Source organism: Dendropsophus ebraccatus, chromosome 3 (assembly GCF_027789765.1).
Source record: "Dendropsophus ebraccatus isolate aDenEbr1 chromosome 3, aDenEbr1.pat, whole genome shotgun sequence".
Lineage (NCBI taxonomy): Eukaryota > Metazoa > Chordata > Amphibia > Anura > Hylidae > Dendropsophus > Dendropsophus ebraccatus.
This window is the reverse complement of record NC_091456.1, coordinates 133,325,438-133,350,916: the sequence shown is the minus strand read 5'-3', so window position 1 is coordinate 133,350,916 and position 25,479 is coordinate 133,325,438. Positions and strand designations below refer to the sequence as shown.

Below are 25,479 nucleotides of genomic sequence, written 5' to 3'. Positions count from 1 at the left end.
ACACAAAATATATACACAGTAAAGATAACAACTGCAAACAGCGGCTGGTGGGCAGAGGGAGCTGATGCCAGTGAATATTGAGGACCCCTTAGCACATGCAGATAATAGAGAGGACTACAGTCCTTAATATTCAGGAGGATATCTGTAGGATTTAATTGAAACATCTAAGCAAGATTTATTTGCTACATTTCTACACACACATTTTTGTGCAAGCTGACTGCAGCCTGAAGCAAAAGTATCCACTAAAAAGTTTCTGTTTTAGATGGATATATATGTGACAAATTTATTAAACAACAAACAACAATCTAATCTTAATCAAAGCAGCTACAAAAGAGCCACTTTAAGATATTAAAAATGTGCTGTAAATGTTGCAAATGCTAATCCCTACTAATAGCAAACAATGGGGTCTAAGGAGGAGGATACAATCCTAGGGCCTTAAAGGACAACTCCGGCAGTAAGGAAAAAACACTGAGAAACACAGATCTTATACTCACCATCCCTCGATCGGCATTCTAAATTCTGTCTAGTTGCGGTCCCCGTCAGCCCCATCCACGTCTTAGGTTCTTCTGCACTTCGGGGGTTCCTCTGGCATGAATGGGAGAGATCGCATCACATGGCTTCCAGCTTGCTTAGCCAATCAGAGCTGAGCAAGCTGAAAGCCGTGTGATGCATTTCACCAATGAAAATGCTGCAGGGGCGCACGCGTACCAGTAGCCTTTTCTCTCTTATTCATTTCAGAGGAAGAAGCAAAATGACACAAAATGGCAGCGGGAGAAGAGGAAGTGGTCAACAATGAATGTGTAAGTACAGTTTTTTTTTGTTTTTTTTACTTCCGAGGGGGAGGCGGTGAAGAGGCGGAACGGCTCCAGGCAGCTGATTAACACACATTACAAATTTATATAACTCTGTAATGTGTGTTAATTAAGAGAGGGAAAGCGCCAAAGATGTCCTTTAATCACTTGCCCTGATAATCCTAATGACCCAAAAACAAATCAACAACTTTTTTGGAGTACAGTCATTTCATCCACAAAAAAAAATCAAACATGCAACCATGCATATCTTATAAGTTTCCATGAAAGAACTTGAATGTCCTGTTTGATGTCAACCCAAGCAAAGATCAATGGGTTGAATTTGAATGCTGGGCACAATTTGCTGTGGTAGGCCTTAGAAACCCCAGTCTTACACTGCTGATTTTACAATTTATGTTAGGTGCAACTGAATAGACTAGAGACCCTCAAAGTCTCAGATGAAATACGAGCAATACAGAATTAGATTTAGCCCAGTACAAAGATTGTTAAGAGAAATACTAGTTTGGAGTAACTTTCGTGAGAATATTTATGAATTGTTTGAATATAAAACCAGCAATATAAAGTTATTACTAACATTGCTCTTATTGACTTCACTTTCTAATGCATCTAGTTTTATGAGCCTTTCCCTTTAAGGCTATGTTAAATATTAATTTGCTTTGATTTACTCTTTGGGCTTGTTTGATGAAGATAGCGTTGAGGTGATTTGCTTAGAGATATTGTTATATAAAACACATTCTGTAGAATGCTGTAAGTACTTATTGACTGAGCCCCACGGAGAATAAATCAGTAAATTACTGAGCAAGATGCAAGCTAAGTAAATGAATTTCTTATTATGCTACATTATGCTAGGATTTAAGAATACATTTTTGCCAAACTCAACAATGAGCAAAGAATACTCTGTAACAAGAGCTCATCAAATATTTGTCTCTGCTACGGTAACAATTGCCGAGGGAGCATATAAAATAATGCAAATTACATTATGGAAGCGGCAGCTTAATGCAAAAAGACGAATAACTACAATCAATGAGCTTGAGAAATTCTGCACCAATGTCTACACTGAACAGTAGAACCACAAAAAACTTTGAGGACCGTTTCCTTTGCTGAAATTCACCTTCATGTTCACATAAATACAGATCCCTGTTCTCTAGCTATCAGTGCCGTTAGTTTCAGCATTTAACATGCCTAGATAATCAGTAGGGTGATCGCCACTGCACCATTTTTGCACATACTTTTTCGTATTTCTACGGCCACATCAGAAAGCTGCGGGCCGAAAGATCATCTGGCTGGTACTACAGTACCGGCCGGGATGATCTTTTAAGAGACCGGCTGCTCTGTGAACATGGGCTAAAACAGAAGCAGATTGAGAAAGTGATGGGCAGATACTACAAGATGAGGCAGATACTTGGCAGTTAGCTCTGAGGTGAAATGCATGCTGGAAAATGTAGTTTCCTGGATGGCAGCATCTTGGATATAGACCAGTTTTTAGAAAAACTTGTAGCTCAGGAATGGAGGCAGCTAGAAAGAAGAGAGATGGCTCAAAATACTCTGAGGGACTTGATCAGTAAGCTAGGTTTGGGAGCATTTCATTTTTTAGCTCTTGGGTGGAATGCCCCTTTAATTCAGTGGTGAGTGTCGCCAGGGCCGGTCTTTGGGGTGTGCGATGTGTGCAATTGCACAGGGTGCATCACTCCTCGCCAGTTAGGGGGCGCTCTGGCAGAGAGCTGCACATATAACTTAGACATGGGAATCTCTAAGTTACATGTGCTGTCTGCGGAAGCGCCCCCTCTAGCTGTCCGCCTCCCCTCCTCCCATGCTGGTTGCTTTGGGGCTCTCCTGCAGGCACTCAGCACATCTAGCTTAGAGATTCCTATGTCTAAGCTAGATGTGCAGCCAGTAGGGACGCGCTCCCGCCCACCGAGTTTACTGGGGACCCGGTAAATTACTGTTCCTTGTATGTCCGGTAAGCTCCGCCCCCTGTATACAAGCCCCGCCCCCGGCGCCGACCGCGAGTGGGACACTGGGTGCAGAGTCTTCATTATCCTGCTGAGAAGCAGCAGGTTAGGAGAGGTAGATAAAGGAGGGAGTGGGCCTAAAGTGAGAATAACCTAGGGACATAGCAGCAGCCACATCCCTCAGTGTGCTGGGACATATCATTGTCCATGCTATGAACCAGAGCCAGCAGCAGCAGCCTGTGCTCAGCACTGATACTACTGCCATATGCTGCTCGCTGGAAGGAGTCTTTCCTGGGCTAGTAAAATTATATAGCATTTGTGATTGGCAATGATTTATCGTAGTCAGTATTATGGCAGTCACCCAGCTTTCCCAGCATCCTGTATGTCAGTGTAATGGAGGTCACCCAGCTTTCCCAGCATCCTGTATGTCAGTATAATGGAGGTCACACAGCTTTCCCAGCATCCTGTATGTCAGTGTAATGGAGGTCACCCAGCTTTCCCAACATCCTGTATAGTAGTCAGTATGATGGGGTTACCCAGCTTTCCCAGCATCTTGTATAGTAGTCAGTATAATGGCGGTCACCCAGCTTTCCAGCATCTTGTATAGTAGTCAGTATAATGGAGGTCACCCACCTTTCCCAACATCCTGTATAGTAGTCAGTATGATGGGGTTACCCAGCTTTCCCAGCATCTTGTATAGTAGTCAGTATAATGGCGGTCACCCAGCTTTCCAGCATCTTGTATAGTAGTCAGTATAATGGAGGTCACCCAGCTTTACCAACATCTTGTATAGTAGTCAGTATGATTGGGTTACCCAGCTTTCCCAGCAACTTGTATAGTAGTATGACGGTCATCCAGCTTTCCAGCATCTTGTATAGTAGTCAGTATAATGACGGTCAACCATCTTCCCAGCATCTTGTATAGTAGTCAGTATAATGACGGTCACCCAGCTTTCCAGCATCTTGTATAGTAGTCAGTATGATGGTGGTCACCCAGCTTTCCTGGCATCTTGTACTCAGTATGATGGAGGTCACCCAGCTTTCCCAGCATCTTGTACTCAGTATGATGGAGGTCACCCAGCTTTCACAGCATCTTGTACTCAGTATGATGGAGGTCACCCAGCTTTCCCAGCATCTTGTACTCAGTATAATGGAGGTTACCCAGATTTCACAGCATCTTGTAGTCAGTATGATGGAGGTCACCCAACTAGATAGATAGATAGATAGATAGGCATGGTAACCTGCTTATGTTCCCTATGGGTAACATAATCGGTTGGGGGCCCACTCAGACTCGCTCGCCCCTCCCTAGACTGAAAAACTAGCTACGCCCCTGTGTACAATTGTCTGCAGGAGCGCCAATCAGGAAAGCCATGGAAGGCCGTGGAGGCACCTGTCCTCCTGTGTGCTGGTAAGTACCTTTATCGGGGGTCGGGTGGTTTAGAGGGCTTGGCTTTAGAGGTGGCGCTCATTGTAGTAGGATTTAGTCTACCATATCTAAATCCTTCAGCCTCCCACTACATTTGTGGTTTGATTGTGGGGGTTGTCTGGAGGGGTGGGAGGCTGTGGGATTTAGTCTATGTCACTATTATGGGGTATCGGGGGGGGGCGCCGAAAGAAAGTTTTGCACAGGGCGCCATCTACCCTAAGGCCGGCCCTGAGTGTCGCAAGTTTTTTACAGTGTTTTACTTTTTATTGTTGTGGTTTCACACTTCACTTGCTAAGCAACACCAGGAAAGAAATCATGGAGCCTAGATGCGGTGCCACTCTTCCGAAGAGTCCCACCAATTGATTCCTAGACAAGCCCCTTAGTTTCATCTATACAATTCAACCTAAGAAGTCTTTAACCTCCTTCTGGCAGCAGAAGGGATAACCTTTCAGACAAACTGCCAATATTTTCTATAGTGTTCTCAAAAGCTTGGTTATCAGAAACTCCAGAAAAAACATATTGGTCTGGTACAGGTGCACTTAGCGGCCTGCAATTGCTGCATCAATATTCATTTTTCCAAGCCACCTGTATCTTGTCTGTACCCGCCAGCTTCTATTAGATTAAAGCTAATATAATCCCCACTATGAATATTAACAAGTGCAGAGTAGCCATCCAGCGTGATTTATGCAGTGCAGAAAATATGCCCAAAGTTCATGACAATAAATAAATAGATCAGATTCAGAATTGTTCTGGAAACACAAAGATTAAATATATTCAGCAGTGTTTTTAAGTGGCAATGCAAAGCACAAAGCCTGTAATTATGGTAAATTGCCTGAAATTAGACACAATAGAAAATAAATGACTCCTATTGACACAATCTGCTTTTGAACTTTTTTGATCAATACAGTCTTTTTTGCTCTGGAAACCGCTGTTAAGATGAAGGAATAGTTTATAAATGCATGTGCACCTAAATAATACAATTTAGATCTTCGTAAGCTGTGTGCACATAAGCTGAATTTGGTGGCACATGTCGTCCCTACAATTTCATATAGTGTACTGACATTAATACCTGTATGCAGTTCTCTTTTAGAAGCACTTTTTAATATGCCAAGCAAAGCCCTCATTTCATATCTGTATGGTTATCCCCCATGCATAAAGATAGATTTGGGAGGGCTGGGAAGGGATTTTTGGAAGGACCTTGCTTACTTAATGTTTTTTTTTTTTTGTGGTGAAACCATGAGGATTAGGTGTTAGGGCCAGTTTACACGTAAAAGTGTAACTTACGAGTAAAACTGGGGAATTCTGTAGTGGAACTCTCTCCCGCAGAATCCCACCAGCCTCCGTGTTATACTGGCAGTCTATGGGAGGGCTTGCGTGCCTCTTCTCTTGCGCCTCTCCGCTCGGAAGAATTGACATGTCAATTCTTACCCGTGAAGAGAGGAGATGGAAGCCCTCCCATAGACTGCCATTATGACACAGAGGCTGGCGGGATTCCAATGTGGAGAGTTCTGCCGCAGAATACCACCAATTTTACTCCGTGTGAACTAGCCCTTACAGACAAACAGTAAAGTATTTATCAGGCAGATGTAGTAGGTGGGGAGCATAGAGTTAACAGTTGCATTTGCCTGTAAAACATAAAGAGATTAAAAATATCTAGTCTTATAAAACTTATGTCTAATACTAATGATATTTATTAATCAATAGTAGATTAGTGGGGTCTGACAACTGGCGCCGTTTAAAAGGGACCCTCCATCACCATACTTTTAGCAGTGGTAGTGCAAAATACTGCAGCATTGAAGAGAGCAATACAATACCTTTCACCACAGTTACTAATGCTGGTACAGGTCCTGGTAAACAGTGAAGTGGTGTTGCTCAAACAAGCACTTTGGCCCCCCTATAGAGACTGACAGGGAAAGGGGGAGTAGGACCCCTGCTGATCAAATACTGATGGCCTATCCTGAAGACAGGACAGCTGTTCTATATGACTGGATAAGCCCTTTAACGTTGGTCAAGTCTTATGTTGTATTCTATTCTCCTGCTTTCCTTCATGAGTTTTGCTCACAGACTATTGAATGTGTGCACAGTCTTAAATTATTTTTATACAGTATGTTCTCTATTGCATGCTCCAGAGCTGCTCATCTTTTTCAACCACTGTCAACCATTCAGCCCTTTTCTCTGGGTCTGTCTTTGCTTTGTGTATGGTATACACCCAGGGATGGCTCTGTTACTAACTGTATAAATAAAGAGAAACATGGCCCAACTACAATGAGGAAGGAACGTCCGTATTCACATTGGGAGGTATGAATACACAGTTCCCCTCCTAGTTTTGTGTTAGTTCCAAAGACGTGAACAGTAAGCCATAAAGCATTGATAATAATATGGTAAAACAGACAAATTGCATATAAAAATACACATAAAATCTGAACAAATAAATGATGTTTCAAGAGCTGAAACTCATTTCCAGACAGTCATTACAAGGCATTTATGTTTAGGAAATACATGTTGTACCAAATAGTGAAATGACGGCTGTGCACTTATCTCAGGGTCAGAGCTATGCTCTCTGGAATGGAACAGTGCGTGCAGGGAAAATGCTAATCTTCAGCATTTTAGGAAAGTGAAAGATGAGCTTTTCAATGGCTCCCACCTTGCATCCATCTTGGGCAATTAAAATATGACTTTATGAAATTGAATAAAACATGTGACCTTCAGCAACAAGTCTTAAAAATACCTGAACGTGAAAGAGATACATTGATTTTCATCTGTGAAGACACACTGATTTCTATCGGTGAACTTTAAAGGTAACATGATTTACAGCACGTCAGGATAATATACATGTAAAAGTATTTTCATGTTTAAAGAGAGTCTGCCAGGTCATTGTATCCTATTAAACCATGACCATTGCTGCAAAGGGTCACATAAGACAAATTCCATCATACCTATATGCCATCACACCAATGTTCTTCAATGTCCTTGAGAAGTGGCACAACTCCTGACATTAAAGCCTGATACACATTTTCTTTATTATAGTCAGTTAGGATGACTACTACAGGGCCAGTCAAGAGTCTCAGGACACCCTTTTTTTAAGAAATTAAAGGAAACATTACATATCGTAATACCCTAGCACGTAATGGGTGAGGGGACCTACTTTTTTAGGCTATGAACATGGCTGCCAACTTGGCTCATCTCTCCCAAATCTACTGTATAAAAGTTATTAACATCGAAAATTGCAACAACAACCAGGATCATTGCCTGTGATGCACAGCTATTTGACATGTTCAATGTGTTCTCCCTGATGCTAAACACAAAGCTGAAGGCACTGTTGTATACAGTGTTGAATACATTGTTATACAGTTATTATTGCAACTTTCAGGTGCCCTGTAAACCTTTTCCCTGCATATATCTTTCTTTACAGCAATTTCAAAGTGCTTATTTGTGCACCACTTTTGCACCAAAAAATGCCGGCTTTACTTAAAAATTTGGGGTTTTTTTTTCAAAAGAAAAGTTGAGTTTTTGATTATTTTTCTGCCCACATTCCCCTCCCCCCCCCCCCAAAAAAAAAAGAGTGATCAGCTTAACAGCAATTACTTGTTAAGTCAATATTTGCCTAGAAAATGAACTTCATTCCCCAAAACACATTTCAACATCATTGCAGCCCTGCCTTAAAAGGACCAGCTAACATCGTTTCAGTGATTGCTCCATTAACACAGGTGTGGGTGTTGATGAGGACAGGGCTGGAGATCAATCTGTAAGTAAGAATGACACCACTGGTAATTTTAAAAGAAGGTTGGTGCTTGGCATCATTGTTTCTCTTCTGTTAACCATGGTTATCAATAAAGAAACACATGCAGTCATCATTGCACTGCAAAAAAATGGCCTAACAGGGAAGAGTATCTCAGCTATAAAAGATTGCACCTCAGTCAACAATCTATCGCATCATCAAGAACTTCAAGGAGGTTCCATTGTTGCCAAAAAGGCTCCAGGGTGCCCAAGAAAGATCAGCAAGCGCCAGGAGCATCTCTTAAAAGTGTTTCAGCTGTGGGATCGGGCTACCAGCAGTGCAGAGCTTGCTCAGGAATGGCAGCAGGCTGGTGTGAGTGCATCTGCACGCACTGTGAGGCGGAGACTTTTGGAGCAACGTCTGATCTTAAGGAGGGCAGGAAAGAAGCCACTTCTCTCCAGAAAAAATATCAGGGACAGACTGATATTCTGCAAAAGGTACAGGGAGTGGACTGCTGAGGACTGGGGTAAAGTCATTTTCTCTGATGAATCCCCTTTCCGATTGTTTGGGACATCTGGAAAACAGCTTATTCGGAGAAGACGAGGTGAGCGCTACCACCAGTCTTGTCTCATGCCAACTGTAAAGCATCCTGAAACCATTCATGTGTGGGGTTGCTTCTCAGCCAAGGGAATCGGCTCTCTCACAGTCTTGCCTAAAAACACAGTCATGAATAAAGAATGGTACCAGAATGTCCTCCAAGAGCAACTTCTCCCAACCGTCCAAGAGCAGTTTTGCGATCAATAATGCCTTTTCCAGCATGATGGAGCACGTTGCCATAAAGCAAAGGTGATAACTAAATGGCTCAGGGAACAAAACAGAGATTTTGGGTCCATGGCCTGGAAACTCCCCAGATCTTAATCCCATTGAGAACTTGTGGTCAATCATCAAGAAATGGGCGGACAAACAAAAACCAACAAATTCTGACAAAATGCATTGATTGTGCAAGAATGGACTGCTATCAGTCAGGATTTGGTCCAGAAGTTGATTGAGAGCATGCCAAGGAGAAATGCAGAGGTCCTGAAGAAGAAGGGTCAACACTGCAAATATTGACTTGCTGCATTAACTCATTCTAACTGTCAATATAAGCTTTTGTTACTCATAATATGATTGCAATTATATTTCTGTATGTGATAAAAACATCTGACAAAATAAATAAAATACACATATTTGGTATCACCGCGTCTGTAATAACCTGTTACATTAATTATCATGCCCAATCAACGCTGTAAAAAAATAAATAAAAAACTAACCAAAATTACATTTTTTTTGTTAATCCTGTCCCCTAAAAAATATAGAAAAAATCTATTAAAATGTCACATGTACCCAAAAGGTGTACCACTAAAAACGTCAGCTTATACCATAAAAAAAACCTCTCACATAATTCCATTGGCAAAAAAATAAAAATATTAAAATATGAAGACACAAACTGTATTTATAGTATAAATGCCATAAACTATAACAAAAGCCATATAAAATAAATATCACTGTAATCGTACTGACCTGATAAATAACGATAACATGTCATATGTGATGTATAGTACACAGAGTACAAAAAATTATGAAAAATGGCTGTGAAATTGTGTTTTTTATTCATATCACCCCATAAAAAATTTAATAAATAATGGTCAGGGTGTCACATGTCCCCCAGAATGGTACAGATGAAAACGCCAACTTGTCTTACAAAAACATTTTGGCACCACAAGACCTCTGTGACATGGTATAATGGCTAAAAAACTGAAATAAAAAAAGGCCCCAAAATTCACCAGGCCTCTGTCATTTGCGAGGCCTGTGGTTGAAAGAGGTGACCCACTGCGGCCACATATGAGAGATTTCTAGAAACATTGGAATAAGGGGAATAAATATTGAGTTGCATCTGCTTAAAGAGAACCAATCACCTAAATATAACTGTCCCTATTATGACAGTACATCTCTCCCTAAGTCTATTCATGAAGATACAGACTGCCTTTGCAGTCTGTATCTTTATACTTTACCTGATCCTCTGTTCCCTGGCTGTTCCGGTGAGCGCCGCCATCTTGATGACGTCACTCGCGTTCCAGCTGTGCGTTCCAGCGTGACGTCATCAAGATGGCGGCGCCGCCGGAACAGCCAGGGAACAGAGGATCTGGTAAAGTATAAAGATACAGACTGCAAAGGCAGTCTGTATCTTCATAGATAGACTTCATGAGGATACAGACTGCATTTGCAGTCTGTAGCTTTATACTTTACCTATCCTCTGCTTCAGTGCCGCAAGGCCGGGCACCGCCATCTTGATTACGGGCCTTGCGTTCCACCGCTGGAACGCAAGTGACGTAATCAAGATGGCGCCGCCGGCCTTGCTGCACCGAAGAAGAGGATTAGGTAAAGTATAAAGATACAGACTGCAGAGGCAGTCTGTATCTTCATAAATAGATTAGAGAAGAGGGATTTTAGATAATACACAGCGATCTTGCGCTGTATAGCGCAAGATCACTGTGTGTTAACAGAGCGGCAGGCAAAGGATCATGGGAACCTTTCCTGCCACTCTGCATGACGGGAGTTTCCTGTCTCGCGCCGACTCTTTTGAAAAGAGCCGGCTCGAGACAGGAAAGTAAAAAGGGAATAATTCAAAAACGTGACAATAAAAATAATTAATTATATTTGCAAATGTCAATTAAATTATGATTTGCATCTAATTAAGGAATAAAAAATTTTTAACTTTCGTCCATGATTGGTTCTCTTTAAATTTCTATGAAACCCCTACAGGGTTAATAAACGTATGAAATGCTTTGAGTGGTGCAGTTTTGACAGTGGAGAGATTTAAGGGGGTACCTAACATACAGGCCCTACAAATCCACTTCAGAACAGAGATGGTTCCTAATGAAATCAGAATTAGAAATTTTCCAAAAAATTTGAAAAATTGCTGCAAAATTTCGAAGCCCTGTAACATCCTAACAAGTAAAAGGACGTTCAAGAAATGACGTCACCATAAAGTTGACATGTTGTAGATGTTGCAGTATTAATTAGTTTATGTGGCATGACTATTTTTCTTAGAACAAGATCATTTTGAATATAAAGAAACAAATTTTTTCACGTTTTTGCGCAAATGTTTTTTGAAATATAAAAAAAATATATATATACCACAAACATAAAGAGGAATATGTCACGTGAAAAACAATCTCAAAATAAGCGTGATAATTAAAACCATTTTAGAGTTATCAAAGAGAGAGGGGTCAGATTTGAAAAATAGGCCCTGGGCATTAAGGCCAAAACAGGCTGCGGAGGCAAGGTGTTAAAATGGAAGAAAACGACAAATCTTTTTCATTTTCTGAAACCAGTTCATTAAAAAGAAAAAAACATTTCGCCGGAGTACTACTTTAAATGGAAACTGCCAAATGAGCATGATCTAGAGCTGACAGTTTCCATTTAAAACTTTCAGTAATTTAAATGGAGAAATCATGCTCTCAAGATAGGTGGGGGTCCCAGAAAAGAAAATCAGCAACTAGATTGCATATAATATGGATATGTGTCCAAGGTTGTGAACCCCATTTAAAAATCAGTTTTCGCTTATTAATCTATGAAAAAGGATATTATATATATATATATATATATATATATATATATATATATATAGCTGTAAAAGGCAGAAATTTGAATTGAAAATTAAATTCTAAGCATCCTGCAAATGGTATGAGGATGGCAGAAGGCCATCCCTTATAACTCCCTTGTAGCTGATGCATACATTATATTAGCAACTACAATGTTCTGATGAAAACTGCTGGACCAGAACTTTTTTTTTCCTAACCCTTGCAAATGAACAGTCTATTTTAGAGGAAGGGGAAAATAACTCTTTTGTCCAGGTTAACACATGAAGGAAACTGTTGTCTGCAGAAATTATTTTATGTTACACGGTGTACTTTAGATTTATACTACAAAACCGCAAAATGCAATTTAACACTGTTTTGCGTCTGAAAAACTTGATGGTTGAGTCACTCAAAGTGCCAAAGTATTTTGCTTCCTGTTGCTTGCAATGCTATTAGTAACAAAAAGGGGATTTACAAACCAGCGCTTAGTCCAAATACCTGTAGGACCTCTGTACATTTAACAAGTAGAGGGGAGATGGGGGGCATACTACTTATGCTCTGGAACAGAACATTCTTCTGAAAAGCTCTAAGAAAATCTATATAGTAAACTAAGGTAACTGCAATGCTAGGACCAGCTCCTTGTCAAAGTTAAAAAATGAAGGTGAAAATGACTTATTATAGGAGTTATAGGGGTTATGTCTCAAGGTAGGCACGGGTGGTATAACGCAAGGATATGTTATCAATGTCTGATCGGCAAAGACTAGAAAATAGGATCCAGATGCAGGTAGACAATGAGCTTGTATATTTTTTCAGTCTCCTTTCTTTATAACCATGCATCCCTTGAAAGATTAAGAAATGATTTCATTCTACAGTTATGAACAGCCCTTAGCTGTGACATTTGTGACATGTGAATCTAGGAGACGCAGCTCTGATCACATGACTACTACCAAAAAGCAGCTGCTGCTTCAGACAATATATAGCTTTATTTATACAGACAACTGTCTGCCTATAATCAGTGTAAATACACAGAGTAAACAGACAACTTCCAATGAGCGACTAGTGGGCAGAGGGAGCTAGTGCTCATGAATATTGAGGACTACTGAGCACACAAACATAATGACAAGGACTAGTGTACGATGCTCTGGGTTTTCAGGAGGATATCTCTGAATTAGCTGCACAGAGCAATGCAAGTGATACATCATTCTGTTCAGCTTTTCATCACTAATTGATACTATGCTTAGATAGGACAGCATAAACCTACTGATAAAGTCTCTTTATGTTGTACTCAAAAAAATCAGTTTGACCACCAATTTTAGCATAGCTTCTTAGTGTCATTTATCATTAGATATAATGTAACTCTAAAATAAATAACTTTAAGTTATAAGGTGTCGGTGAGGCACAGCTGATGAGCAGCATGGACAGAGGGGAATATATATGTGCATATATCTTTTTCTGGTTGCACTAATCTTTGGTTAATTAACAATTGTAACTTATACTTCACACATATTTTAAAGCGACTCTGTACCCACAATCTGACAGCCCCCCCCCCCCAAACCGCATGTACCTTTGGATAGCTGCTTGATGAAGAGGGTGGGGAGGAGGGACAGTGGGGAGGAGGGACAGAGGGGTGGTGGGACAGAGGGGTGGTGCAAAGTTAGGGGAACAGATACTCTAAGCCCCGGCCGTTGGGCACGGGGCTGCCAGTTTAAAAGTTGTTTTTTAGGACAATAAATGCATCACCTGCCAACCGGACCCCAGGACAGATCTTGGATTAAAATCAGCTATCCGAATGTACAAGTGGTTTGAGGGGGTAGTCAGATTGTTGGTACAGAGTCACTTTAACTTTAACTTCTGGCTAGTAAGGCCCCAGTAGAAAAAGGTTAAAAAGACTTGATTTAGTTCAACATACATGACACACTTAAAGCATTAGTATCATTTCCACTTTAAACATGTCCTCAGACTCACTCCTGAGACCTGCTGTGACCTTGCTGTCAATGAAAGGGGAACTATCAGCAGGTTAGACGAATGTAACCTGCTGATAGCGCCCTATAGCACCCAGGACACTGAGGAGGAAGGTATGTGTGTTACCTTCTTTCTCAGAAACGTTCCCACACTGTTAGCGTAATCTTCAGAAACATTGTTAGGAGCACTGCCCTGTCTCCACAGCTTCATCCGGCCCACTCACTCCATTGATTCAATGGAGTGAGAGGCCGGATGACACTGTGAGGGCGGGGCAGTGCTCCTAACAGTGCTCCCGGCTCAAGATTTTGCCAGCAAACAGCGCAGGAACGGCACTGAGGGGGAAGGTAAGACACATACCTTCCTCCTTAGTGTCCCGGGCACTAAAGGGGCTATCAGTAGGTTAGATTCATCTACCCTGCTGATAGTTCCCTTTTAAATTCTACTTCCTTAGAGTCTATGTGCACTCCCCCAACTATATCTCTTCATCACAGCGAGTCTCAGGAGTGAGACTCGATGCGATCAGTAATTTTTCACATGTCTGAGAAACACGTTTTTAAGCTATTCCAACATGTCATGTTGCCCTATTAAGCCCTCCAATAAGATACAGCATCCGCAGTGGTGTTTCAGGCTGTCCTGCCAGCAAGTGTTGGATGTAGTCATCTATTCCATACAGTACATTAAAACATCTCATCTACGGCTACGTGACACCTTATCATGGAGTCAGACAGAAGCCAAAATAACATTCCACTAATGTATTCTGAAAAGGTAACGGATGGAATTAGTAAACTTTACACACGATGGTAAACACCTAGGAGGGAAATGATTTACAGCTTGAAATGATTAGGGCAATCATCGCTACAATAAAGTGCCCCACAATGAGCTAAATAATGGGATCCATACTGTGAATTCTTCCAAGACGACAAGATTGCAGAAAAATAACAGAAAAGGCATAAAAAATGTTTCACGAAAGCAGAATAAGGCTTCACGCATAGGGCACAGCAATGTACAGGGGGCTATATGGCAGCACATGAAGCCCCTGTAGACACCACCATATGCTGCTCTAGGTGGCTTTGTATACCAGGGGTATTCTTCTCTACAAACAGTACCTTTAGGGCGTAAACCCTCTGTACAGCCATCATCTTATCAACTCATGGATTTTTTTTTTTTTGCTGGAGTTATACTGAATCCAACTAAAAAACAATCTGTATGTCTCTGTATGAAATAGCAGTCACACTAAGATACTGTTAGACATAGCTGTGTCTATGCTGGACCACAAAAGGTGACAAAAAGGCCAGAAAAAAACCCTAAGCACAGCAATGACAACCAGAACAATCCCACTGAAGTCTATGGTAGAAAAGGAAAAAAAAAAGCCACACTGAGTATGCTGCATTTTGGAAAAACTGCAGTACCGGCCGGGATGATCTTTTCAGAGACCAGCCATTCCATGACCAGGCGGGGTCACAGAACGGCCATTCTCTTGAGCAGTCTGAACATAGCCTTATTCTGTATATGGCTTCCAAACCTTACCAGACATTGAACTCCAACACCTGCTCCCACCTGGCAGATATCTTGTCAAAAACAGTCAAAAAAAAGTTAAAAGAAGTTAAAGTGCAAAACTTGACCATATTATATTTAATTTTTAACGATAACACCAAATATCTTTGGTTTAGAGTTTGCACCAACATTTACAGGTATAACCTTAGAGTTGTTAGCAAGATAGAGGATAGTCAGTAGACACAACCCAAATTAAGGACAATGGCCAGGTAAAAACTAAGAGAGTCTCAACTTACTTAACTGGCTCTCTATGTTTCACTAACATATGCACTTTTGCATATCCAGTAGTGCTGGGGGGGATGTCCAGAGATCAGGGCCTGGGGGATGAATCGGTTATTGTGAAAAAAATTACTGTTACTATAAGTCTCCAGTTTATCCATGGGCACTGGCTGAAGGTGGCTGTAACAGGATTAGGTTAAACTTTTTACATGAATAAGCAGTAATAAATGGATTGGGCAAGAGAAATTTCAGCTATAGAATGTTAAATAATAAATGTGTCCTGTCCATCACAGTAAAAGTAAAAATAGGAATTTGCTAAAGTACTTTAAAAAGTTGCGTAGCTTTCTATACAATGAGAAGGACCTGCAAGTAGCAGACATACTCGGGACCCAGAGAGGATTAGAGGCCCACTGCTGTAATGTTTAGTCCGCTCACTGTCGTGCAGGCTGAGCAGACTGAACATAAAAGGTGACAAAATAGAGAAGCAGCAACTGTCAGCGTCCTGCTCCTCTTCAGGGCCTCATCCATCAGGCAATGAAGTCTGAAAGACCTGAATCACATGACCTGCAGGTCCTCAATTTTACCATGTGGAGAGATCAGCCCAACTACAGATAGGAAAATATCTGTATATTTGTGTGTATATATGTATGTGTCAGTGTGTGTATCTATTGTATCTGTGTGTGTCAGCCAGTGTGTGTGTGTATGCTTCTATGTATCTTTTTGTGTGTTAATAGTGTCTGTGATAGTGGGGTGGAGATATCAGTTAAAACACCACAGCCACTGACATATATACATATATATATATATATATATATATATATATATATATATGTCAGTGGTGTTTTAACTGATTAACAGGTTTTAACTGATTATCGGGTCTCCTTCCAACAATCTGATGATTGACAGATCTGCTTATAAAGATGTTCTGCAGCAGATGATATTATATCTGGTTCAATAGTAATACTTGGGAGATGATTTCTCTGTGTACAGTCTATTCATGAAGTATATGTCTGCACTAGTGTAATCACATTCCAATGTAAATGTGTGGGTGTCAGTAGTGTAGCTATATATATATTATGGTGCCTCTGTGGGTGCCAGGTGTGTGTGTGTGTGTGTGTGTCTGCATACTGTATGTGTGTCATTGTGTGTGCCCAGGAATTGGTAAACATTTAGAGCACTTTGATATTAGAGTATCTAAGCTGTGCTGTGTGGTACTAGTGCAGATAACCAGTGTTAAAAAGTTGGAAATTGTTGCAAAGTACTCTCAGATGTTTGCACAAAACACATTAAAAGGTGGATTTTTTCCAGCACATATAGATGTGCATTTTTTATGTGCCTTGGTGCGTAAGGAGTGTGGTGGCAAAGTTTTCTTATGGGGGCCAAAACACATTTTTTGCAGAGGACCCTATGCAGCCAGTGTCCGTCCCTGAGGACCTGCCCACTCAGCAATCACTGGCCCCAGCAGTGTCTCCTCTCAGGTTGGGCTGGTCCTGCTCTGAACTCTGCTCTCAGAAGAAGGTAGAAAAGAGAAGCACATGGAGAACCGAAGCAGTCAAGACATGAGCTAAACTGGGAGGAAAATATAATGTTTTCTTTTTATTTTACCATCCTAGCAATAAATCAATAACTTTAGAACACAGTAATAAATTCTTTAATGCCATCTATCAATCAATGCAGGTGGGAGAAAATATGCCCTAGTGAAACGTTATATGGTGCATATATAAATATTGAAGAATTGAAATTGTTCTGCAGAAATATTTCCCCCACATAGAAAGTATTGTTTCTTGCAGTTGCCACAGAATAGTAGCAGGTCCTGACATACTCTGAACAGCCCGTTCTTTCTTACTTCCACCAAAGGATAAACAGCTGTCATTAAGGTATGAACTCAGTCGACCACAATGGTCAGATACTGTCCAAACCACAAAGCTTCTCCACTCCAAAGGAAGGGTAACTGGGCACAGGTCCACATACAGGCAGCATAGGTAACTGGGCACAGGTCTACATACAGGCAGCATAGGTAACTGGGCACAGGTCTACATACAGGCAGCATAGGTAACTGGGCACAGGTCTACATACAGGCAGCATAGGTAACTGGGCACAGGTCTACATACAGGCAGCATAGGTAACTGGGCACAGGTCCACATACAGGCAGCATAGGGACCTACACTATGTTACTCCTGCTTTGGAGTGGAGGAGCTTTGTCTGTTACGGATCCCATAGTAGAGTACTTGGAAATGGCTGTGGTCCACACTATTTGCCCTTACTAAGTGTTGTGCCTCCTGTTTGCCAAACACACCCAGCCGAGAACTTCCCCTGTTGTTTCTCACCCGTACCTATAATTTGCCCTCTGCTGGTGCAGAGGAGGGCAACAAAGGTCATTAAGGTAATGGGTGGGTTACAGTACCAAGAAAGATTATCAAGCTCTAGAAAAAAAAACATCTTAGGGGCGATCTGATTACAATGTACAAATATATGAATGGACAGTACAGAGATCTTTCTAGTGGTCTTTTTACTCCTAGGTCTGTAACCATGACAAGGGGGCATCCTCTACGTCTAGAGGAAAGAAGATTTTATCATCAGCATCGACGCGGGTTCTTTACTGTACAAGCGGTAAGACTGTGGAACTCTCTGCCACATGATGTTGTCATGGCCGATTCATTAAATAAGTTCAAGGGAGGCCTGGGTGCTTTTCTTGAAAAATATAATATTACAAGTTATGGGCATTAGATTTCTGGTGATACAGCACGTTGATCCAGGGATTATTCTGATTGCCATTGAAGTCAGGAAGCAATTTTCTCCCAGTGATGGGGCAATTGTCATCTGCCTCATAGGGGTTTTGCCTTTCCCTGGATCAACACAGTAGGGTTTCGCTAGGTTGAACCTGATGGACTCTTCTTTCAACCTTATTAACTATGTTACTACAGAGTGCCATTTTCTCTTCTACTATTGTCCAACCGTCCATGCACAGGTATCAGAGGATCCATGGTGTGTAAACACAATTATGCTACCTCAATAAGCTTGGACCTTTTCCACCTGACTGTTCATCAATTCATGTTTCTTGAACCAGATTCTGACCCTTCCAGCAGCATGGTGCAACAGAGATCTGGATTCATCTGACCAGGTAATGATTTTCCACTGCTCAGGGATCCATTTTTTGCATTCTTTTGCCCACAGCTATGTGCTATGTAAGCAATAATCCTTTTAATCAACAGGTAGTTCACATCCAGTGGATCTGCTTTTGCTGGATGGTCATCTTCTTAATCACACTACCAGGGCCGGACTGGGACTGAAAATCAGCCCTGGCATTTCCGAGCATACAGGCCCATTTGCCGCACGGTGATAAGTTATGAGACTATGTTGTGAGTGCAGCACGGCTACATGTTGTATCATCACGGCCATGACAGGAATTACAGATAATAACACAGTAAATGGGCTCAGAAGCTTCTGTCTCTGTACTATGTTGCGGTGCTGCAGTTACAGGTCCTCACCACTACACAGTGTACAGAGACAGACTGCTTCCGGCCCCGGTCACTGTGTTGAGTTTAACACCACCACCACATACTGACTAATACCACCACATACTGACTAATTTTACTGCATACTGACTAATACCATTACATATACTGACTAATACAACCACATACTGACTAATACAACCACATACTGACTAATACAACCATACTGACTAATACAACCACATACTGACTAATACCATTACATATACTGACTAATACCACCGCATACTGACTAATACAACCACATACTGACTAACACCATTACATATACTGACTAATACCACCGCATACTGACTAATACAACCACATACTGACTAATACCATTACATATACTGACTAATACCATCACATATACTGACTAATACCTCTGCATACTGACTAATACCACCACATACTGACTTATACCATATACTGCATACTGACTTCTACCATCACATATACTGACTAATACCACCACATACTGACCAATGTCACCGCATACTGACTAATACCACCGCATACTGACAAATGTCACCGCATACTGACTAATACCACCACATACTGACTAATACCACCGCTTGCTGACTAATACCACAGAATACTGACTAATACCACCACATGCTGACTAACACCACCACATGCTGACTAATACCACCACATGCTGACTAATGTTGCCACTGCTACTGAATAAAATCAACTTTAAAAAGACCAATATCACTTCATACAGTTCTATAGAGGTAGACCCAGTTCCACACAGGTTCTGTACACCATATACAATACAGTGCAGTTACATCAGGTGACTCACAGGGGACGTCTTCTCTGATCGGAGTTCTTCCCTTTCCATTTTCTTCTCCATCTGCCCTGGGCCATTATAAGAACTTCTCCGAGCCACGAATCCACAGAACCTTCCAGACAGACATATTAGGCTCCTCACTCTGGCACCATCCTCATCTCTCTACAAACTGCACATCTGTATTGGCCCCTTTACACCATCATTTAGTGGGTAGGCTGACTCTATGTGACCCCATTATAGTATATGCCCCCCTCTATGAAGCCACCTTATAGATGGTCCCCCTCTTGTTCAGCATTCGATATAGATGGCTCCATGTGCATCTACTTGAGAGCCCCCCTCTGTGTAATCCCCCTATAGTAGATGTGCATCTGTATATACTTCTGTGCATCCCCTATAGTATATGGCCCTCCTCTCTGTAGCCCCTCCTTATAGATGGCCCCTCTGTGTAGTCCACTATAGTATATGCCCCTCTCTGTGCATGCCCTATTATCTACTCCCCCCCTTGTAGTCCCCCTTATAGATGGCCCCTTTGTTTTCCCACTTATACATGGCCCCTGTGTTATCTCCCTTATAGACGGCCCCCCTGTGTTGTCCCCCTTATAGATGGCCACCTATGTTGTCCCCCATGTTGTCCACTTATAGATGCCCCCCATGTTGTCCCCTTATGCATACCCCCCATAGAAGGCCCCCCTGTGTTGTCCCACTTATAAATGCCCCCCCTATGCTGCCCCCCCCACCTTATAGGCCCTCTCCCCCTATGTTGTCCCCTTATAGATTGCCCCCTTGCCCCCTCTCCCACATGTTGTCCCCTTATAGACCCCCTCTCCCCATATGTTGCCCCCCCCTTATAGATGACCCCCTCTCCCCCTATGTTGTCCCCCCCCTTATAGATGGCCCCCCTTATAGATAGCCCCCTCCCCCGCCTTTGTAGATGGCCCCCTCTCTCTCGCCTCCCCTTTATAGATGGCCCCCTCTCCCCCCTCCCCTTTATAGATGGTCCCCTCTCTTCCTCCCCCCCTTATAGATGACCCCCTCTCCCTCCCTCTTATAAATGGCCCCCCTCTCCTCCTTTATAGATGGCCCCCTCTCCCCCTTATACATGGCCCCTTCTCTCCCCCCTTATAGATGGCCCCTTCTTCCCTCCCTTATACATGGCCCCTTCTCTCTCCCCCTTATACATGGCCCCTTCTCCCCCCCCTTATACATGGACCCCCTCTCCCCCTCCCTTAATAAATGGCCCCCCTCTCCCCCCTTATAGATGGCCCCCTCTCCCCACCTTATACATGGCCCCTTCTCTCCCCCCTTTATAGATGGCCCCTCTTCCCCCCCTTTATAGATGGTCCCCTCTTCCACCCTTTATAGATGGCCCCCCTCTCTTCCCACCTTTATAAATGATCCCCCGTTCCCCTCCTTTATAGATGGCCCCCCCTCTCTCTCCCCCCCCCCCCCCCGCAAAGCAAATAGGAGGAAAAAAAAGAAACCAACTCACCTAACATCAGGCTCCTCCCTCCTCCTGGTCTGGCCCCTGTATGATGCGTGCACTGCCGGGGTTGTGGCGTCCTATCCCCGGGCAGGGCGCGCATCATAGAGCTCCCTGGGATTCCCGGAACAGGAGGGTCTCTAATGTGCGCTCCTGTACTGGAAGTTACAGGCGCACAGGGAGCTCTATAATGCGTGCACTGCCGGGGATAGGACGCCACAATCCCGGCAGTGCGCGCATCATACAGGGGCCGGACGGAGCGCTGTGGGCTGGTCACGTCTTCCTCCTGGCCCGGTGACTCCTTTTCCCTACGGTAGGGGAAAGGAGTCGCCGGGTCAGGAGGAGCACGGGACCGGCCCCCGAGGCCATTGGCCCTCCTGGCATTTGCCAGAAGTGCCCTATGGCCAGTCCGGCCCTGCACACCACCATCTGTATATTCCTGACATTACTGCATGAGAAAATACTATAAGGTTTGCAGTTCTTCAAATGTCATTCCTGGCTAATCTAGTATTGTTGACCAGGAAAGCTCCAGTCATAAAAAAGAGCACAGACCTCTAATAGTGTTTCTTTAGTGTATGTAGCATTGAACAGTTTATGACTAAATGTCTTCAAACTCCAACTAATTGCTGGAACAAGTGGGGAGAGAAGTGCACAGCTGAGCATTCTTTCACTGCATGTGACATAGACTTGGGGCCCTATTACACCAACAGATTATATGACAGATTTTTGTAAGCCAAAGCCAGAAGTGGATTTGGAAAGACGAGGAATCTCAGTCTTTCCATTGTTACCTGTTCTCTGTTTATAATCCATTCCTGGCTTTGGCTCAAAATATCTGTCAAATAATCTGTTGGGATAATAGGACCCTTACAATTGGAGTCTATCTTGATTATGTGGCACAGAGCTGAGAGAGAACACACTTGGGGTCCTGTCCCCATTCACCTGACCAGACTTACTAAAAGGAGCATGCCTTTATTTATTGAACATTCGCCATTATTTTGGCCCGCTTTTAGGTGTAAATGATGATAAATTAGGTGCGGGAGGAGGCACAGCCTTTACCCCGGCCACCCATGAGGCGGAAAGGGGCGTAGTTTATATAGTGTGCACTTCTCTATATTCCATTTTGGGATGTGAACATCCAGACACCAACGGATAAAAACTTTTGACATATCTCTTCGTTGCAGGTATTTAGCTTGTAGTTTATCAATAAGTACAGCAAAAGTATTTTATGAGCTTCACACCAAAACTTTTCATTCAGTCCAAAGGTCGATATTTAAATAAAAAATTCATGCTACAATAACAAAGGTAGAGAGAAAGCCACCTTTGCACCAATGCCCAGTGCTGATACATTGATTTATACATAGGGATCAGGTCAAAGAAGGCATGGCAGCCTGAAAATCTATTCCCAGCTTTTCAATATTTATTATGCCTCTTGTGATACTTTCCTACATACATACATAATGCTACATACATAGGGTGCTTGACATCTCTGTAATGCAACAGCAATCTAGAGGAGCAAGAACACACAGGAAACTCTTACCTGTTGCTGGTGGGCAGTAAAGAAGCCAAAGCAAGTGCAGACAGCTTCCTCCTTTCTGGCTGTGTAATGTTGTCCATCCTGTCCACCCACATCTCAATCACATTTCCAAGTATCAGGTCAGCCTACAAAGAGAACTAGCTGATCTCAGACGTGTTTTTCTAAATAATACACAAAACAACCAAAGTCCTGACCAGTATAGCTTATTAAAAAGCAAGAAGAAATTGCGTTACCAGATCAGCCACTGTTATATGGAGGGCTGTGAGTGTAATAACACTGGCAGTAATTCCTGGTAAAATAGGTACAAGCGTGTTCTATCACAGCCTAGGGGGCTTTCTCCTAGTAATTGCTTCATCTTAACTAAATGCAAACAGAACTCATTTCCCTGAATGCTACATTGCACTTATAGGACTCTTCTTAAGGCGCAAATGAAACCTGAACCTGATAGTTTGTCATGTAAACTAGAATATGTAACCTTATTACTTGCATGTCTTTGCAGAAGTACAGAAATTATAACAGGCTCCTTCTAAATAGACATAAAGGTAAGGTACAAGCAAATTTCATTGGAGTATATACAGTACATTTTCTACACACTGAATTGAATTCAAGAGACAATAGACAGATGAGCGAATCTCAAGCATGCTCAGGTTCGTCCGAACCCAAGCTTGCGGAATTTCATTACCAGTGGCGCCCTGGGGAGTTCTGCAAATCATGGATACAGCCTATGGCTGTATCCATGCTTTTCAGGCAGCCTTAGGGCTGCATCCAACATCTGAAGTCCGCGGGGAATTAAATGCCACAAGCTTGGGTTTGGATAAACCCAAGGGTGCGTGAGATTCGCTCATATCTAATGGGCAGTACAATTTAATCAAGAGACATGGACAATACATCTAAAACTACAAGTCTCTTGATTAGACCAAGGTGCCGTTCAGAGGCTCAACAGGTGTTCAGTGTGGGATCGTTTTAAGGTTAAAAGGTTTATTTTTTTGATAAATAACCCCTTTAGGGTTACGTTTGCGTCTTAAATGAGAGTGTGGAGCATGTAAATGCATATTGGCATTTTTCTCCCAATAATTCAATAGAAATCCTGGAATCGTATAATGGAAAAAAAATTACAAAGCATAAAATGTCAGACAGAAAAATGCCTGTACTAATTTGCACTAAGATGACAAAACACCATAAAAACTGCCAAAAAAATGTGAATTAGTCATCAACAGCTGGACTTTTTTTGAGAAGCAAAAGGCCCCTGTGTGAAATACGTGTCTAAGGAAGTCACTAGCACATGACTGTATTACAGATTCAAAATCTATGGCCACATACTTGACCTTCATACAAAAGTATAAGGGTTGTCTCACAATTTTGCATATCCTATTTCCCAGAATTCTCAGTGGAGCAGCAATGGTCTGTAAGTCTCCACACGTCTTTATGACGAGCTCTACTTAAGGAGAATCACTACCCCTATGACCCACGTCGATGGACCTCTCACTAGCCAGCCAACACCTTGCTCTGCACTGATGAGGGGCAAAACCCCTGAAATAGCTATCTGCAGATGGGAAATCTTTCCTTTTGGAGAGATAGTTTGGCTTGGCATAAAATCCCCAGTCAATGTTCTAAGGCTCCTTGATTGAGCGAGACTTGACTTGAAGGGACATCTCTTTGCTAAAGAGGTGTGAGAGCTATTTTGCATATCCTTTCTACGGCATATGCAAAAAGAAACTAAAAGTGGGAAAAAGGCGTATATCAAAGCATTATTGGAAAAAAAAACAAAAAAAACACAACCTTCCCTAGAAATGTTTTATTTGGTAGACATCTTGAAATAGTTATATTTTTGTCACACCTCAGTAACATCACAGGTTCCAAGAATTATCTACATATTCATAGCAATTCGCTGAACCACGTTTTTATTAGATGCTTTATACGTATATCCAGAACTAACCTCCTGACTGCATTCCTGTGCCATCTGATTTAATAATGAAGAAAAGCAGGCTTGGTTTTGCAGAAGGACACGTCCAAGGACGCCAAGGTATGTAGACATGACAATCGGATATCTCTAAAAGTTTAACAAAAAAAAAATTTTTTAATTCTAAACATATGTTATGTATATTAATACACACAAAGATCTGTTATTTAAAAAAAAAAGTCAAGAAACAGTAGGATTAAAAAATGAACTTTGCTGCATTCTAGTTGGTCCAGTTGGAATATTAACAGAAGTCACAGAGTGGCAATTGTTTTTGCTGTCTGGTGGCAGTGGAGTTGGCGTTATTGGACCGATTCTCCACATATCTGTAACATAACAAAATTCTTTTTCTGCAGTTCCCTGAAAACCCTGCAAATTATTTAGCAGGGGAAACGTATTGGAACAATTTTTTTCTTTCTGGCATAGTATCTACCTTCATGCTGTGTGTTTCTGTATAAGTGTCCTCCCAATGTATTTGTCCCTGCACTTTTTTGTATTCTCCTGTGTACCAAGACTAGGGTCTGCCATTGTGCTAAGGAGGTGGACACTACAAAAGGCAGGACAAGACAGCACGTACCATATATATATATATATATATATATATATATATATATGTTGTACATATTTTATGTACAAGATGTGTACAACACTTGTTAATGGTCTGTGTGTCCTAATTTCTTCTTTTATGTAACAAAATTAACAGTTAATTTTGATTTGCTCAAATGTGATCAAAAGTTGGTAAGACCTTGGATTTAGTAGATCACACATATAGTCCTAGAAGGGGTACAGACTCTTATCCATTCCCTTGAAGTCTTGTTTAAGTATTTGCTTATATATAAAGACCTATCAATCAAAGCTGGTGGTGTAGGAAGAAGCTGCTGGGGACAACTCTAGTGACTTGAAGACCAAACCCCAGAAGATTCTTCTGAAACAACATACCTTAAAGAGGTAGTGCGGCGCTA

At 42.0% G+C, this 25,479-nt stretch overlaps 1 protein-coding gene across 1 annotated transcript in view; it reads right to left on the bottom strand.

Moving 5' to 3' along the window:
* IPO11 (importin 11) overlaps window positions 1–25,479 on the bottom strand; it is a 359,108-nt gene that overhangs the window by 142,635 nt on the left and 190,994 nt on the right. Inside the window, exons 26-27 of the mRNA XM_069962715.1 lie at window positions 24,497–24,610; window positions 22,564–22,685 (exon numbers count right to left, since the gene is read on the bottom strand). Of these exons, the coding sequence (XP_069818816.1) occupies window positions 22,564–22,685; window positions 24,497–24,610 (236 nt within the window). The remainder of the gene's footprint in view (window positions 1–22,563; window positions 22,686–24,496; window positions 24,611–25,479) is intronic.